The sequence below is a fragment of the Vanellus vanellus genome (assembly GCF_965231255.1).
Source record: "Vanellus vanellus genome assembly, chromosome: 1".
Taxonomy (NCBI): domain Eukaryota; kingdom Metazoa; phylum Chordata; class Aves; order Charadriiformes; family Charadriidae; genus Vanellus; species Vanellus vanellus.
Window position 1 is genome coordinate 208,508,895 of NC_138905.1, and position 20,117 is coordinate 208,529,011.

The following is a 20,117-nucleotide window of genomic DNA, read 5'->3' on the forward strand; positions in this document are numbered from 1 at the left end:
TGTTCAGCCTGGAGAAGAGAAGGCTCCGGGGAGATCTCATTGCGGCCTTCCAGTACCTAAAGGGGGCCTACAGGAGAGCTTGGGAAGGCCTTTTTACTAGGGCATGTAGCGATAGGATGAGGGGGAATAGCTTTAAACTGGAAGAGGGCAGGTTCAGACTGAACATTAGGAAGAAGTTTTTCCTTTTGAGGGTGGTGAGGCACTGGCACAGGTTGCCCAGAGAGGTTGTTGAGGCCCCATCCCTGGAGGTGTTGAAGGCCAGGCTGGACGTGGCCTTGGGCAACCTGGTCCAGTGGGAGGTGTCCCTGCCTATGGCAGGGGGGTTGGAACTTGATGATCTTCAAGGTCCTTTCCAACTTAAACCATTCTATGATTCTATGAGTCTATGTATGTCCAATTTGCTCATTTATTCTCTCTTAAGCAGTTTGCTTAAGTATTCCCTAACCTGATCTCGTTCCAGTAAGGGTACAGCTTCCTTGCTTTAGGTTTACCCTCTTATCTCTGGCTCCTTGAATTTCTGAAGGCCAGTCTTACTAGTAAAACGTGAGATGAAGGTGGCATTCAGTTTCTGGTTTTGAGGAATTCTGTGTTGGAGGAATTAGACTTCTAAGATTACAGTTATATATAACAAAAAATCCATCAGTAATAACTCAATCTGGATTCCCATATTTCTTCACCTGCTCTTAGTCTCTTGTGCATTAGAAGTACTGGACCTATAGGCTAATGCCTGGAATAAGCCCATCTTTCTTTAATTCACGTTTCTTATTTACATGATTAAACACTGCACACCGTTGACCGTGAGCAGAGACAGATTGCCACAGGATAATTTTGGCATCTTAATTTTCACTGAAGAACCTTCTTGAGGTGCATTCTTTTCCTTTTTTGATAACATAGGGGGTCAAGGAAGACTATGCTCTTGCTTTTAAACTCTTCAGTAAATTCCTAAAATCTGGTTGAAGGAGTCCACTCCTATAAATATAACCCTTTTAAACAGCTTTTGCTTAGTCTATCATTGTCACACAGCTATGCTGCTCACTTTGAGAATTCACACTTACAGACATGATGTGAAAAGGAATGCAAAAATTAACTGAATGACAAGAGATAAAACTGAGAAAGAAGGTGAAACACCAGTTGGAAACTATACATCTACCAACATCCCATACCTCTACTTTCCCTAAGTATTCTCACTAACTGTGAAGTAACGGTGAGAGTGGCAGTGTCAGTTATAATACACCAGCAGATAATTTGATTTGTTGACTTATCAAAGAATAGTGAATTGCATGTTTGATCTATCCAAACAGTCTCGTGAAAATCTGGTATGCAGAAATTTGTGATGATTTTATTGCCTTATCTCCTAAAACACAGTAAATGCTGTCATTATTCTTGAATAAGGCAAAGTAGTTAGAATATCTGAAAAAAAAAAAAGTATCAAGAGGAGAAATGGAGAAATATTCTTAAGCAGGTGCCTATTCAACATGTTAATACTAATTACACTTTTGTTAACCATTATCTAAATTCTGTCTGACAAATATATGCTGAATTAATTCTATTCTTATTTCTTTTTTAAAAAAATTCCAAATGACACAAGTGAAATATTCCCATTGTTTTGTCTGGAAAATAAATGACAACTGAGGGCAATACTATTTATCTAAGCTTCGACAATGAAATAAAATAGAAGTATCAGTGCACTAAATATGCAGTGCTGGGCACTTGCAGGTACAAAAAGTTATGCTAATGTAAGTACTATAAGACTCTTTTATTGGAATAGGTGGGAAAACCTAAAAAAGTGCTCTCAGGGCTTTAACAATTCCATCACACGAGAAAGTTCATATTTCATAACTAAAAATTGTCTGATTTTAAATAACTGTTTCTGAATGTCTCATTTTATGTAGAACGAGACTGAGACACCCTATATATGAGATCAAAGTATGGTTACCTTGTAGATTAGCAACACATCTTGGAAACAAACAATTAGTCAAAACAGGCACCAATTAGGCTTTCAGCCTGGATAGTAAAATAATCTCTCAGGAGTGTTATTTTTGCCTTTCTTGATGATACCCAGCAGATAGACTCCTAATTTAATGCGCCTGAACTGGATGCCTAGAATAGGTAGCAAAAATATGTCCATTTATTTCCAAAACCCTTAAATAGAAGGATGATATGCAAAGCAAATATATGTATACCAGTTTTATGAGGCAACACATATTTTAGCAGATCTAAATACATTTTTAGATAAAATAAAGCTTTTAAAAATTAAATCTCAAAAAACTAATTGTTCTTCAACTTAATCAGAAAGCAAATGAAAACAAATGCTATGGACCTCAGAATCGTTTCTGAACGGGGCTTCTGTTTGGAAGGTAGATTGATTTTGTTTGGCAGTCTACAGTTAAACACAGCAGAGAGACAGTTTTACAAGGTATCCGCAAAACAACATTTAGAAATTAAATCTCTCTGTCTCCACAGATGAGATAATTAGAATTTTGTAGATGGATGATTAACTGAGAATATGCTATGCTAAATCTTTCCTTTGTGTTTTGAAAAATCTACATTTCCACATGATCTGTTTGGATTTTTGCACTTGTATCTGTTATGAATTCAGGCAAGTACCAAAGGACTTACTCTTCAGTCATACTCTATGGCTTTAATTTCATTAAAGCAAATTCATTGCAAGCTGGTTTACTGTTAAGACAGCAGAGTGTTGTAAATTTTGTTTTAACCGTTTGGAATGTATGATCCAACAAAATTAACAGAAAAAAAAGAAAAACAACTCATGCTGTTGTAAACCTACTGCTATCAGGTTTACTTGCTGAATCTCACTTGGCACCTGGGGGGGGGGGGGGAGGAGGGGGGGAGGGCAAAATAGCCAGAGTTTTAAAAAGCTCAGGAAAAGGCAGCAGAAATTAGATTTGAGCAGTGATTGGGCACAGATCTATCATGAGGATGAATGATCTTACAGAAATCTGCACTAATACATTTGTATAAGATAGATGGATTTGATTTAATCTTGCAAAAAAAGAACACTGTGTAACTGACACGCCTGACTTATGAGACTCCACTCACTCTATCACCAACAGAAAGAGAGCGGGCCATTTCCACAAGGCTGCTCAGCTCAACCACGGTCTGATGCAGACGCCATTGAAGGACTAGTATTATTTAACAATTATTGGACTTTTTCTTTCCTTTTCCTTTTCTTTTTTTCTTTTCTTTCTTTTTAAGGGGCCAGAGGCGTACTTGAAATTCATATTCCTGCAAAATGAACACCAACGAATAGTTGGTAGTACATGCTGGTACAAAGATGCTCTTGCTTCTACATCATCTAAGAGGAAAATGTCACTGGCTGGCCCTGCTTGTGAATTACAGGGATGCTCTTTGGGCCTGGTTGAGGGAATACAGAGATTAGAGCAGTTGATTTGACTAATGCTTTTTGGAGTTGCAGGAACTACAGGTCAAAATTCTCTAGCTTGTTTTAAAAGTCCAGATGAAACTATTTCTGACTATTTGATCTTACATTTATTGATCTGCGATGTTTGAGTGTTTCCTAAGAAGCTCGTGGAGATGTCTTGAAATAGTTTATACCAACATCTTTAAGCAGCACAATGTCTCATTTTCTGACTCTCCACAGTACGTAATAATCCACCACAGCCTAACAATCTTTTCTAACTTCAGTTTGAAGCAAGAAGAAAAGCAATATAGACTTGCTGGTGGGAGAATGGGGTGTAGCATGTGAGGGACGTGCAAAAACATCTCTACTGGCAAATCTTGGAAGTTGCATGATGGAGACATTTTCTTAAACAACAAAATAATTCCTTATTTGACAAGGGAGTGCCTGCATTTTGTTATGAACTAAAATATAAAGCAATTGTGTAGGTCAAGCACAAAACTGATTAAGTAGCATATGCACATAAATCAATAAATCCCATTAAAAGCAATCCCTATTTGCATTTTGGCCTGTTTGACACCATTAAGACGAAGCTGCTAATCTATTAATTCCATCAATATCTAATACTCTGAGATTAGAAATAAGAGGGACTAATTGTGAACTAATTAACAGAAATCTTTGCCTGCTGGCATAATATGTTGCTAATCTAAAATTTGACTTACAGTCTTGCTATATTATTACATCAAGAACATAGGGGCTTGTTTATCTTAGCTAGTGTATGGCCTTGAGTATTATTCATCTGTAAGTGTGTGATTCCTGGAATTCATAATAAAAGCTTAAAAGCAAAGCTAGCTATTTATCCATTTGCAATTTAAATTCGGGATGCAGGAAAACTGCTACTAGTATCACTGCCAGCTGTGGTCCCGTCTCATCTGGTACAAGAACAAAACAACTTCCACACTAACAAAAATATCTCTGCAAGGAATAAAACATGTCCTCTGGGTTCAACTGCAGGAACTTTTCCAAACAGTTCCCAGAATACAGACTCTTAAAGACATGACAATCTTTTTACAGCGTTGTAGTGACCTGGGCAGACAACATAACATGCTGCAGATATGCTTTCACAACCAGAGCAAAGGCAAGTTTCAAGGCTCCCAACCAGAAAGGAACTCATCAGTTGCTACTTTTGATATGGGTTTTTTTGTTTGGGTTTTTTTGGGGTTTTTTTTTTTTTTTTTGGTTACTCTTAGATAAATTAAACAAATCCTACACAAATTTACTTCAAAATGAATTATTAGAATATTGCGATCAGAGCCCTGGAAAGCACTTGAGAGGAATTTCTCTGCAGATACATTAAAATTCTTTGTGGATTTAGAAACAGGACATGGATCTATTTTTAATCCTTTACTTTTATTTCATGCCACAAAACCTTCATTAATAGCATGCTGGGACTAGAACTAGCTTTTTTATTTTACAACTTCTCATTTCTTAAACATCAAGAAAATACCACAAACATTGTGATTAATTCTGTTTTTAGCAAGACTTATCTCCCTTGAGTCAGTCTGATAAATTACTTACATCTTTATATATCTTACACAGATGGATAATATCTGTATTTGATACCTCCAAATATTGTAGGAATTAAGAGCTTTTTAGAATATTCACTGCTGAATGATATAATATGGGGCTTCCCCTAACCAGCTGTCGTAGATGGAAAACTGATGGATGTGTGTAAGAAAAAGAGGGAAAGGAGAAATTTATTTAACAGTTCACAAGAACAGACATAATAAAAAAGTTCCAGGCAGACTCAGGTTGAAAATGAGAAGCTTTTGTAGAAAGGCATACGCTTTCTTTCTAGTTGGAAGATTAATTAGTATTTAAAAATGAACTTTTTCACTGACATGAGTAATGCAAAAATGAGGATAATTAAGAAAAGTTAATTACAGAACTCTATAATTTATGAGAAAATATACTTTATCAAAGTGGAAACTATTTTATTGGAACTCAATAATTTCCTTTTCAAAGTATTGCTAAGAATTAGAAATATTTTTAATCATAACTTTCATAAGTCAGAAAATATTTCATTTAATCATTGTTAAAGTATTTTGCTTGTCATAAAATTTCTTATGACAGGTATTTTAAAACCTTAGTAGCAAATATAAGAACAGTTGACCAGAAGACACTTAAGAGTAAAAAAGACCTTGTGGGTTACTTGGAAAGGCTATTGGACTGAATGAACATTTTTTTCACATACCACACACAAGTAGAAGGCCAAATTTTTGCTTTAGATCTCCTACTTAATTTTTCTTAGATATTTTTAGTATTATTATTTTAAAGGAATTTATCCCCCCTTATTGGAGGATAAATTTATTTCTACAACCTGAAAGAGGGTTGTAGAGAGGTGGGGGCTGACCTCTTCTCCCTGGTGACAAGTGATAGGATGAGAGGAAATGGGTTCAAGTTATGTCAGGGGAGGTTTAGGTTGGATATTAGGAAAATTTTTTTTGCTGAATGGGTTTTTAGACATTGGAATAGGCTGCCCAGGGAGGTGGTGGATTCGCCATCCCTGGAGGTGTTTAAAAAAAGGGTAGATGTGGTACTTAGGGACATGGTTTAGAAGTGTTTTTTGTCAGGGTAGGCTAATGGTTGGACTTGATGATCTTAAAGGTCCCTTCCAACCTCAGCAATTCTATGATTCTATGATTGCTCTAGAAGATATTTTAAAAATGCAAGCAGCTGTAATAATTGAGAGGAGCAATACAAGTTACAACAAAAATGCTAGTATTGCTTCCAATTATTATATCCCGTGCTAAGCTCTGTGGATTTCTTTCACTATCTGGAGAACTGAAGTTGTGACAGGTATAACAGAACTCCACAAACCTTAAAAATGCTGCTAAGAAAAGGTAGTGTGGCATGTCCTCTATGCTGTCAGGTTGCACTACAGTACACAGCAAAGTTGGGAGACATCCAAATTTATAGCCTTACTGACCCCAGACTACAGTATAAGTCATAGCAACTATTTAAGACTATGATGAACAGAAGACAGAAGGCTGAGAGAGAGTTTTAGAGGAAGTTTGGGTTTTTTTCATTTGTTCACAGAAGTACTTTTTTACAGTCCTAAATGTACTCTAATAGTGGAAATTCTGAACTGCAATGGAGCACACATAAGATATCTTGCTAAATCAAGTATTTGTAATTTCTTTTGACATGCTTAAAGATGCACTTGAACATGTCTTAAATCTTTAATGGTGACACAACCATAAAACTAAAGAATGCAATAAAATTCTAGAGATACAAACTGCTCAGCTTCTAGATTTTTTTGTTTGTCTTGCACTCTTTCCTGTTACACAAGCTAAACTAAATGTAGATGAACTATACTAGATGTTAGACAAACTAAATCAGATGCTAGATTTCACCCAATGAGGTAAGCAATGCCCGAATAAATGATGACAATAACTTAGGGAAAAATCTGGTATAGTTTCTTGTTCATTTCACTGTGGGCATTCCTGTTCGAGTTCCCTAATTTGTTCATTATTTAAGTCCGTCATTGGTCGTTGATAAAGTTTACGTATTCACAGACTGTATCTTGCACTCTCTAATAAATTATTGTAACCCAATTGAAGAATTAATTAATATATATTAAATATATATAATTTCCAAGAGGAAATATTACGATATTTAGAAAAATGTTCTTGTATATCTAAATATCTGAGCTCACACATAACAGAAATTAATTTCTTTTTCAGATTATCAGTACCCAGCATCTTCCCACAAAGCTTAAAAGACTTCTACATGTGAAGTTTTGAAATACAAAGAGCAAAAGGAACTAATCAAGAGGAAAAGTATTGGCACCATTAATGGTCGAGACAGATGGTTCTAGGTCATTTATTTCACATGAAAGTAATAATAGCTAACGGATAAGTAAAAGTACTTGGTTAACTTTTGGTATTTGTGCACATCAAGGGTTTTTTTTCTATAGTTCTAAGGCACTAAGATGCTGTAAAATCCTTTTTCATGAATAAGTCAGGTGATCTTCACCATTCTCTTTGGTGAAGCTTTACGGGATTGTCAATTTACAACTGAGTTCACTGGTCAAGTTTTTAAATTCTTGATATGTTAAAATAGAGATCTTATTATACTCCATACACAATGGTGGATGTTTTGATCATCCACAATTGTGTGGTGTTCCTGTAAGTCAAAAATTAGAGATTTTTAGAGAAAATCAATTTTTTCTAAAATTTTGCAGTATTCCAACATTTTATTGAATAACAACACTGTTAATTGAAAAGTGTATTCCAGATTACGTTAAATAATCAGAATTATTGATTTGTAAATGCCATATAACTACCACAGAGACAAAAGGAAAAATTATGAGAATTTAACTTTTTGTTCCCTATACCCTTTTTAATTTTTAATACCAGTTTTCCAAGCTTTCACTGAAGTGAAGGCATTTGACGAATCATCATTAAAATGATGGTTTTTACTGTCTTCAGTTTAGCTTAATTCTCATACTCATGGGCTTAACTATCATTTATTTAACCTCTATTATGAGTGTTAAATGTATTAAAATGATGAATCCAACACAGCAGATTAGCAATTAAGAAGTGTTAAGCAATGTCCAGCAAATGGAAAACACAAATTCTATCCAAAATGGTCACCAAAAAAACAAGTATTCAATGAAGAAGAAATATACTACAAACAGCAAAATATGTTACTTTGAAGAGCAATTATATTAGACAAAATTTAATTATTCTACTATATTACAGAAAGTAAACTAAAGGTACAAATGTAAACTCTACAGAAATGTAATGTTTCCTGTAGTCCCAGGTGAGTAAAGTCACCAAATCAGAGTACAGGTACACACCATTGGGGGGGACTTATGTACCTGCAGATGTAATAATTTCACTTCTCCCCTTCTGCCCATCTGTGATGTAAGCAGGTTTAGAACGGATTGTCACAAACCTCAATTTATAATACCTTAGCACAAAATAGCTACGAGGCAAAAGGTATTCATTTGTCTACTCTACCATTTCAGCATGTTTTCATTCTACTTTTTATTGTATAGTTTGCATTCTAAAATCCTTTGAGAGAGGTTTTCCACTTTTAACTTTTTGAACACTTTAGAGCTTCAACAATGGCAAATGAACAACAGTTGGAGTTAGAGAAGAATAGTCACACCACTTGCTTTAGTCATCTCGCTCAAGCACCTCCTTTAAGGGTAGTTTCCATGGGACTTAGAGAAAAGCAGCATCTCCAGAGAGGGATTAAGAACTGCTAAGTTACGCTGGTGCTCATGCCAGGAGATATTTATGAATATACTCATCTTTTTCTTCTGAAATCTGCTGAATCTGTGCTCCATTGTTCTTTTTTAATCACTTTAAAAATCAACGCTAAATTTCAATGATGCCGCATCCTTTTGCAGATGATGAAACTATAGTCTTTCCATACCTGACTCGCTTAAACCACAGGCTTTGCCAGAATGCCTGTCTTCACATTTCTTCCTGGACAAGATGAGAACGTTATCATTCACACTGCTATAGGGAGTTTAAATACCACCACTTGCAATTCTGTGCTGAGCTAAGATGATACTGTTAATGGCTGTGTGGTGAGCCAGAGAAAACCACCTACGGCTCTGTACTGAGCTAAATTGACACTACCTATAGTGCCCTGACTAAAACACTCCTTTTCACAGTTGCACGCCGTATTAAGGGCAAACACTAGAAGCACAGGCCATGGTGCACTCACCACGGGGCTCACACCCCAGTCGACAACATCATTACACGAACTATTTAACCACTGAGCTCACGAGCTGCGTTGGTTGTAGCGGTGCTAAGTTAAAAAAAAATAAAAAACTACACAACCCCCTCACTCCCCCATCACACACAACCACACAAAAATCCTGACCAAAAGCAACTCTGGTGGAGTATTTAACAAATTATTAGATAAAGCCTTTCTATTTGAGTCCCCAACATTATGGTTAATAAATCCAATGAAGTAAAATAAAACCGCTACAGAAAGCGGCCTCAACACAGCACAGCTAGCCATGCTGAATAAAAGCCCAAATCATATGTTCTTCAGGATTATCAGCATTTTTACACTACTGCACTTAATAGGGAAAAACCTTCCTATGAAAGCAGTCCACTGGGCAAAGCAGTTACCAGTCACGGTGCTGTACGGAGCTCAATAAGCTCTGCCTCCCACAGCCATAGCACTGAACAATATATGCACATTTCATACTTTTTGACAGACGAGACAGTTATTTTTCACACATTTTTTTTTTTTTCACTCAGTTTAGGATAGAGATTTAGTTACACCACAGTTAAGAAATTACTCTCGCCAAACTGCTAGCAACCATGTAAACAAAGACAGCTATAGAGCTGACAAGTGCATTTTTGAGTTTGGAACAGCAAGAGGTTCGCTCATAGCTACCGGTGTTCATGTGCTCGCATACTTATGAAGTGTGTTTATTCTGTATTTGATAAGCTATGTGACCTCTCCACATCAGCCAGCTTGCCTATAAGGTCAAGAAACTGTCAGATTTTATTCTTACGTAATTTATTAACTTTTGCAAATATAAACCAGCTTCTCAACACAGGCGTTCATGACTACTTTTTTGTGGTGGCTCCAAAAAGGAGCAGTGTTTGCAAATGGTAGTAAGACCTTTTACATGATTGACTGATAAACAAACAAACAGAGAAAGAAAATCACACTAGCTATTTTAGCACATGAAGTCTTCTTCAGGTATGACATAGGCAATGAACACGAACATTAACTTCATACTGGGTAAGATTGTTTGGAGTTTAACCTACTGCCACTACTCAGGTGGGCAAGTCTGAAAGAAAAAGATAGTTAGCACCTAGGGAGCCAAGGAGAATATTTGCAAGGAGGTAGGTTGTTTCATCACTACTTCTAACACAGGTAATTATCATATATAGAGAAGCTATGAACTTAAGCTGTGGGAGAAAACTCATATCACTGCAGAAAGTTTATAACCTTAATAAGCACATGACTTTTCATTCCAGCACAGCAATGAGTTTAGCTCCCTGGATCGTTTCTGAAGGTGTTTTTTACACGTTTTGATTTCTTTTTTCCCCAAAGTTAAACAAATACTTCCATCTTTTATTATCTAAATTTATTCAGTCCACGGTGGCAATTTGATTTCCCCCATATAGTTTTTGTGATGTTATTTGCTATAACAATATTTTGCATTTGAATGAGCAGGGAGGTTTCGTCAAACCCAAATGTGTGGTCTGTGGTTTGCCAGTTCAATCTCTTGTTGTTGCCAAATATATTTCACCACACTAAGTAAAAAATTAAGACATCCCCGTATACATCTTTCAGTATACCACCTGAAGAGTCCTGACTGGGAAGTTCAATCAAAGAAAAGTCTGGAAGTCTCAAGGACAAAGGGAGCTTTTCCAATAATATGCTTGCTACCTAATGTTGGAATTCAGCAGCAAAAAATAAATGCATGAAAAAATACCTACTGTTGTGGTTTTTGGTTTCGGGTCTTTTTTTTTTTTTTTTTTTTTATTTTTTTTGTAAAATCTTGTACTGTGTAGTATTTTCTCAGCCATTTAGGGCAAATTATCAGCAATTAGAAGAAAAATTTTTCATACCGTTATATTGTATTTCAATATGTAGGAGGCAACCTGTAAACTAGATTCTATGACGAGGTTTGAGCTTGGCATTTCTTAGGATTAAAAGCATTAGGTGCTCTGCTTGAAATAGGAGCTGGGCATGAACCAACAATCTGGTTGTTCTTCTATCTTGCTTATCTGGTTGTGTGACAGTAAAGCCAGAAAGATTCATGAACACATCTAGCCTGATAATTTGATATCACATTGAGAAACTTCTGACCAGACTTGTGGAACAGAGAAGTAAAGAGCTTGCTATGCTCTCAATGAACCCGCAAGGGGAAAAAGGGGAATAAAAAAAAAAACAACAACAAAACAAAACCAAAAAGAACATAAGGATTAATTTAATCCAAAATTATTTAGAAAGTAACCCAGTATTATTCTGTTCCAACAGAGGCACATGCACACACAGTCTCACTCTCTCTCTCTCTCACACACACACATTCACTCACATCCTCCATAGACTTTCTAATAGAAACTTGATAAAACATTTAATTTTTAAAGATATTTAATTTTGCTTTCTGACTTGAAGCATTGTCATATCTGCCAGCTTTCCTAGTAGAGCTGTTCCAATATTGTTTTAACCTCATTACTAGAATACTGTATCTAATTTCAAAGCTGAATTTGTCATCATTTCTAAGGTTTCACTGCCTTTTTATTGCATTCCCATTAGAAAAGGCCAGGCCAATGTTTAAGAAACACTGTTCTATACTCTAATGGCTTTTTGAAATGAAGTTAATGACTTATTTTATTATGTATTTGCTATACTGTTAGTGGTGCACTGAAACTGGAAATTATTCTGCATTATGAGCTAACTATTACTTGTAAATGTCTGGCAGTAGAACGGGAAAACAGACTCAGTTGTTTGTTGAGACACAGTGTTATTGTATTTATTACTTCTGATCATGTGAAGTGCTCATCTAGAAACACACTGAGAAAATTATAATCACTTCATAGAATGAATTACTTTTGCCAGCAAACTTTTTACAAATATTCCTACAAAAAACCTTATCACTGTTGCAATGTGTTTTGCAACTGCTAAATTTCCAATAGTATGGATGAAAGCGGCAGATGAGGACTTCTGGTGAAGTGTCACCCACTGCAGTAGTTAGAAAAGTAAGACATGGAGGACCTGGGGAAAGTACTAAGAACTACTTTGAACATCTTGCTGGCTGGCAGTAGGAAAGAGGCTTTATGAATTAAAACAGTGGATCCGCAGTGCTGCCTTTAGTTGGCAGATGTCATCTTTCACTGCGCTGCATAGAGCTGAAAGGCTGTACTCCACGGTCATGATCAGCTGAACTTTTGGCTAAAGGTAAACATTTTCCACAGTAGCTGAGAGGCATGTTTGGTGGCTCGTTCTAGCGATTATGCTAAGTTAGTATCTACACAGACGCTGTGACCTCGTTTACAGCAGCAACAAATTTTAACATTACTTTGGGGTAAAAAAAAGCAACATTTATCAAATAGAACAGATTGACTGCCTTAGTAACCACAGTGCTCTATTAAATATTAACTGTGTGAGCCTCCTTTAGTGACGGGATAGAGATGTATTGCCTTGCCTCATACGGTACATAACTGGAGGTGCTGGGAGCGAGGATGAAGTTCCTGAATATGCTCAGAAGAAAATAATGCAGTTCACCACCTGCTGTTATTGCTAAAGACACTCGAAGCCAGGAAGCTGCTTGGGGGTCGGGGATCTTTTCCTGGCACCCCACAGCAGGAGTATTTTCCCTAACGTGTGCCTGACCATGCTGAGCCAGCCCACAGCCAGGACGAGGAGACAACCTGACAAAGGAGCATTCATAGTCTGCCCATAGTCTGGGCGCTTCTCACTGACCCAACACTCAAAACAGTTCATTGCTCCTCAGTCAAAGCTTTCACTGCTGTTTTGGGATAGTTTTGTAGGCATAGTGTATACGCTACCTTAGGACAAAAGATTTTTTTTTTTTTTTTCATATCGGCTGTTTTTAACTTCGGATCCTTAATGTTAGAAGTTAGTCTGGTTTAGTGTGGAATTCCAGAAAGTAATTCAGATTCAGATGGGTTTAGCTACCTTTTACAAGTGGCTGTCTCTGTCCATAGACTATTTAGGGAAGGAGAGCAATTATTCCCCAACTCAGACATTTTAGTTTAACCGTTCAACTTAAATGGGATGAATCTGGGTCTGCATGGGTGCTGTGTTGTCCGGCTCTTTGTGACAGCTTCTTAACAGCAGACTTCTCCCTACTAGAAGGACATTACAAAGTTGCTTTTAAAGCTTTATTACAATTATTTTCCTATTAGACCATTACCTTTCTATTAGCCTATAAAAGTAAACAGGCAGTCTGAAATCTCTAAGAAAACAAATAAAAATCAGGCAAAACATCAAGCAAAACAGAACGACTCACTTTTATTGTACTCTGATATGAATGCTAGGTTATAACAGTGCCAAAGGCATTGAGCATCCTTAGCTTCAAATGACGGAGTTTTGAAGTTAAAAGAGATTTAGTCTTTAATATTTTAAACACAATGATGGAGAGGTATGAACAAATGCTTTAATCTAAACCATTATAAACTGGTATTACTGACTGACATTTTGACTCCAGGTCCAGATGAGACTCCAGGAGTACAATGTCAGGACTGAATCCCAACAGCATGTCATCTCCAATATAATTCAAAAAAAAAAAGAAGAGAAGTAGTAGAGCCATTATCCTATTGTGTAATCTTGAAATCAATAAACATTTCTGTGTAAACTGCCAGACAGAAAGGTAAAATCATTATCTTAACACAAAAACATTACTTCGTTATATTTTTGTGTAATTCTATCAGTAAAAAACATGTTATTTAGTATCATACCTAAGGCAATAGAAAATATTTTAAAAGCATCAGATTGCAATAGGCCAACTCTAAACAGTTTGTCACATTAAGACTTATCCACCGTATAAGAGGAAACACAAAAATGAGGATAGATGTGTAGGCTAAGGGTTGTCCAGATTGATGGTCACAATAGAATGACTGGAATCTATTTTTCAGTGGGTATCACAAATATTTTTTTTGTGGATAAAGAAGGTTTGTCATCCCAGTTCCAAACTGGAGCTAATCTAATTACCAGTTTGCAAAACAGTTGTTCGTATGAGTGATAAGAGCTTGTTAGGAGTTAGGAACTTTTTAATGAACAAACCTAAGTGCATTAAACTGAGAAGGTATAGTTAGGTAGGTAGTTAAAATGTGTTCTAGTATGCCAGTGATATTAGTGGATGTGTTACTACTGTTACCTCATGAAATATCAATCGTTAGTTTAATCGTTGTATACATGACAATGCTTTTGTTCCGATTCTAATTATTGCTCACGTTTACTACGGTCTTAGCCCTGAAAAGGCCTAACACATCAGTTATTTCCATGATAAAAGAAAGGCATCTGGTGGTTACCTAACATTTGGTATCCTGCAAGTTGATTCATCACATATCAGCATATGAGCATATCGTTACATAGCCCCAACTAGGTATCAAATCCTAAACAATTTACTCCAGAAATTCTTAAACATAGAAAAAAAACCCTCAGACATGCAAAGAAGCAGAAGAGTTTCTCATAAAAAATATTTTCTTATGTACATACTCAAAGTGCCTCTTCTCATGACTACAACTTTTCCATGTTTTAACACTCCTGATTGCTTAACATTAAACACACTTCAGGATCCTGGCAGCAGTAAATCGCTTTTACCTTTCCATTCTTGTTTCAAATTAAGAATTATACAAAGTGCAATATTCAGCAGGTAAGTGCTTTCCTCCCCAATTCGATTAAGCACAGAATCCAGGAATGAGAATGTGGGTAGCAGTCTACCTTGGATTTCAGCACTGTGACAAATCGTTCTTCTCTTGTTTTGCACTGTCTGCAAATGCAGTATTTCAGGATGGGCAGTAGAAGGGTATAGTGTTCTGATTTTTCCATTTCACTTGGAAGACTGAGAACATGGAAGTCCCCAGGCACGAGTCCTTGTCTAGCTCTGTCTCCAGCTTTTATGCTCAGCTATCATAGGTGACAAAGTTGAATGGTATTTGCTATACTGTCATCAGTGCAAGGGCTGGGGGAGGAGGGGAGGTGGGTAACTGTATAGACTCATCAACCATAAACACTGGTCATTCATGTGTTCATCGTTCATTTGGCAGAGAAGAAACTTTTCACGTACCGTTCACTCTGATATAGGAAGGACATCGTCTAAAAGGGAGGAGGAATAAAAACAAGAAATAATCCTGGCACTCAGAGTGGTATGCATATTTGATATGGTTTGGTTAACGAGTTTATGAACCTTAGGATATGAATTTTAATCCTGGCAGTGGCTGCTGGAATTCTGAAAGTCACATGTTGAGCATGTTTGAGATGCATTTTGGAATCTGATAAGCGCAGATGATAGAGACAGTTCCTAAAAGCCTCCAAGTGACCAGATGGAGTGGGATGGACATAAAAGACAAGAAGCACCTCAGATCGCTGACAGCTGTAGGTCAAAACCAGACAGGACACTGGTGTTTGTTCCACATATGCTCTCTTACTTAAAAGCATTTTTTGTAAGCATCCATTCATGTCATATTCTAGCAAGCAACTGTTCAGAAAAAGTCATGCTGTTTTTAATTTTGAGCACAGTACTGAGAGATACAGAGAAAAACACACTATTTAGGGAGTCTTTTCTCGGTAGTGAGAATGTTCTATGTGAAAAGAAATGAATGGTACATAGAGATGAGGTTTAAGGACAAGAGTTTATCCACTTGGGTCTATGAGCAGTGACCACTGGGTCTCAGAGGTACTGCCTCTATCTTGCGAAGCCTTGCTACTTTCACTATACCCATAATTTTTTTGATGCCATGAATTACAAAGTCTTACAAAGAAAATGAGTCTCGCTTTGACCCGATTAACATGCAACAGGTAATAACGTAGAAGAAGAAGATAAATGGGCAGGGGAATAAAAAGGCATAGGGGATATATATTAGATTAAAACAGAATCATAACTCCATAAATGCCATTCACTCTATTATGTATTTTTTAGCATATATTTAAACTTTGAAACATCTCATCACAGGAAGCAACAATTATTAAAAAGAATGACAAGAGCCCTACCCTCAAGCTGGCTTTTGTCAAATGTCTTACATCTGCAAATAAAAACCACAGTCTTACTTTTTCTATTAAACATGGGCTGGTAATTTGATGAGGTTTTGTTCTGTTTAAAAAACATATGTCCTCCTCCTGAAACACAGAGATGTACCCGTTTGTCTTATTTCAAGGTTAGGGAGTGCTGTTTTAAAACAACGCCTTCCAGCAATATTCCATTCCAGCTTCTCTGAGAAATCACTGCAAGAAAACCTTAGCAACTCTAGACAAAGAAAAGGTTCTCTGCTTAGCTGTTACTAGCGAGAACCAAAAATTAACAGCCTTTACCATACACATAAATGCAGACTGCAAAGCCATGATGGGGAACCAGGACAGTAAAACCCCAGGAACATACCCCCAGTCCCATTGTACATAGGACAGTGTGGTCCAAATCATAAGGTCATGGTTACACATGAGGAACACACAGGTGACCAAATCATCCAGAATGCAAAATTGCTGATGCCATACCCTGCATCATTCTATGGATTTCCACTGAAAAATCACAATTCCACCTGTTAAAATGCCCTGAACATATAATTTGTAGTAATATTTATATATGTAAGATCTCAAGAAAGTTAAATATTACCAACAGATTAAATTCTGACAAACCTTATTTAAACTTAAGCTGGCCACCTCTGAACTCACTTCAGGTGCTATTGTAACCGGATCAGATATGAAAGGCTCCTCTGAATTTCAGATTAATGGTTCCTTCTTGGTAACCTGTTCCCTTACAGCTTGAGCTCTTTCCCTGCAGGAAAGCCTCACAGGAGGAAGAAAAAAAACCCACCAAATCAAAAAAATAGGTACTTTTCCCAACTATAGGTTCCGAAGTGAGGCAGACTCTAGGTCTAAAATAATAGCTTAATTCTTCTTCAACTCCAATTGGGCTTGAGGGCAATAATACGCCATAAGAAAAGAAGCAACACATTATCAATTTTGAGACCTTCTTTGCATCTGTTAATCATCAATATTGCATTAATGTAAATCTTCTGAAAATGTAAGCGTATAACTGTAAGCTGCAGTCTCAGGCTACCTTTTGCTTACACTAAAATAATTAAACTTAAGAGACTTAATTCAGTCCTCAGTCTTGTATCCAGAAAATAACATATATTTCTCCACCCAAATATTATTTTCCACGTAGCTTAAGCACACTGGCATATATTCATGCATAGGCAAAATCCAAAGTACCAAAGTCAGCTTTAAGATAAAAACAGTATAAAAATAGAGTCGAAACAAACTAGAGAGGTCATCTATTCTCTTCTTGGGTGATTTCCCTCACCACTGCAAAATCAATACAACAATGTGCTACTCTCTTCCAAACACTGGCTGCTGCTAAAAGTGATCCCGTGATCTGGTGATTTAATGGGTAAGTACTGGATTTTAACACAGACCAAAACAACAGGAACTGAATGAACTTTATCTTACTGAAGCAGCATCAATATCTATTGCTCTATCATTAAGAGCAGCGCATCCAGGCATCTAACTTACCAGGCTACCTTGAATTGCATCAGCTGTAGCAACTATTTGCAGTTGTAAACACGTTCTACTGAGTGCTGTAGTATAAAAGCGACTCCAAATACAGAATGACATAATCAAATGTGAAAGGTATGGAGGCAGTAAATTACCAGTCACACTGATTATTTAATTAAAATAACTTTGAACCCAATTTTGTTAATTTGGTTAATTTCAGCTCTTACAGCGTTATTTTTTCTAATGAATGATTATTATTAATGAAATAATTACAAAATTGCCTTTGTGTATGGGAAAAATATATGGGTTATTACATTGTATTCAACAGCATGTGAAAACAGGTACGACGGTCATGAAATGCAAAAAGAGAAATGCTTTAGAAACCATCAGATACAGCAGTAAATTAACAGACAAAAGAAATAGTCACTTAAACACGGTGCTGAATGCCTCGCAAGAATTTTCAGGATATTATGTTATTTAAGTAAAATACTTCTGTAAAAACTGACTTGCCGTCTAAATTCCAAAGTAGTTACGTATTTTAATGCTATATTAGAATTAGTCGCTGCTAATGCTCTAAAGCCTTTGCAAGATGTTGGTTTAACATACATATTTAAACAATGGCTGTGATAAACAGTTGAAACTCATTCCTGTATATAAAATTTTAGTATAAAGAATTGCCAGCATATGGCAATTTTGTGTCTCACAAATTTTGTAACATGTTATTGTGTTGTGCAGAGTTAAATAATTCTATTAGGAGCAACTCTACAACTTACAGGTATTCTGTTTAACAGCAGTTGCAGGTAGGGAGGTTTTAGCTATGTGAAACCAACTGCAGGCTCAGGTACGTTAATTTTAGTGTGGAATGCCTTGTGCCAGATGTTGACTTTTAACTCTTAAAATTCGCAACGCTGAAGATATAATTCTTTAGAAGAAATTCTAGATTTGAATCTCTGAATTGCTTATGGATTCTGCATCAAAGTTCTTGGAAATTGTAACAATCCAAATATAATTTTCAACTTAAATTTATTAAAATGACATTAATAGATGGTGGTTCTAAAACACTACTACTAGAATCACCAAAATACAAATGTTACCAAGATCGATAATGTGCCTGACAATACAAGACAAAAGAGAAAGATATTTCCTGTCCAAAAGAAATGGACTCGGTTAATATATGATAATGAAGCTACATGAGGAAAATAAAATTAGATTAGACTGTCTCATGTATGCATCCAAAGCATGTATGCTGATATCTGCAGGCATTTTCCTTTACTAAATTCCTGTGCCCAATATCATAGTATTTAAATTAAAATATTTTATTTCATTTCACAAATTAAAATATTTTATTTCATTGACTTTTACTAAATTTCATCTTGTGATGACACAAAACCAATAAGTTTGGGAAGAATTTGAGAAAAGAGCATCTTAGTAACTGTTAAGAGGCAGTATAAGGGGCAGCATCAAGAAAATGGGGCAGCCAAAAAAGATCAATTAGAGACAATATGCTGTCAAATTACAAAAAATCTCATGTGAGAAGCCTAAATGATTATCGATTAACTCATTTTGTCACTTGCAAAGGTAAAGACAACTAAGCTAATTCCAAGAGAAAAACCTGCAAAAGAAATACACTTACTACCCAGAAAAAAATCATAATGATCAATAAAATATACACAGAATCAAGAAAAACCAAAACAACCTAATAACTAGTTTCCAAAACCAGAACATGATCCTGAAGTGAAACATTCTGCAGTGGTTAGTCATTAGGGAAGCACTATGCTAATTAATAATTTTCAATTTTTTTCTTTTTTTTAATAATAAAGTTGTCATTGTCTTTTCAAATGAAATACCTAGCTGTCCTCTCTTTTAAATGTTATTCAGATTTATGTACAAATTAAAGGCAGATGGACAGGACTTGTAAATGTCTTAATAAAATTTGTTATAATTTCACCACTTAGGCAAATAGTTTTAATAACAACGTTGATCTTCTCTGGCATGCTTTTACATCTTCCTATTTCTGTTTACAGTTAATATCCTTGAAACAATAAGCAGAGTTTTCTTGGTTTTGTTTTGATTTACCTGAAAGACAGCCAATGAGTGACAGAAACAGAAACAGTTTCCATGACAACCACATCATTGGTTGCAAAGGTCTTCAGTCCCTCTTTGTGCAGTTGTTAGCAACGTTGACGTTTCTTCGTTAAAGCTTCGCCTAGTGAGACAAACACAAACCTCTGTTAGGAAAATTAAAAATATCTTGCAATAATATGATAGACAATTCAAAAGACAAAGCTGGTCCTAATGCAATTAAAAGTCTGATTCCAAAGAGCTCCGTATTCACAAGGGCGGGTGGCCTGACAGATACTCAGAGGGATCTTGTTCCAGCAGTTACCTGTGTTAATAGCTGAAATGTCTGTGGCAGTGCTTTGCATATACGTACAGATATCACCCCAAAGCTCTATGTGTATTGAAGCTTTGAATTTCCAAAAAGCCAAACTTCGGCAGAAGATAGTAC

General features: G+C 36.2%; 1 protein-coding gene across 2 annotated transcripts in view; it reads right to left on the bottom strand.

The window, feature by feature from the left end:
• CNTN5 (contactin 5) overlaps nt 1-19,742 on the bottom strand; it is a gene marked incomplete at both ends in the record, with an annotated part of 391,394 nt that extends 371,652 nt beyond the window's left edge. For both annotated transcript variants that reach the window (XM_082483144.1, XM_082483143.1), the window contains one exon: nt 19,685-19,742. In XM_082483144.1, coding sequence (XP_082339270.1) covers nt 19,685-19,742 — 58 coding nt within the window. The remainder of the gene's footprint in view (nt 1-19,684) is intronic.
• Nucleotides 19,743-20,117: the final 375 nt, after the last annotated feature.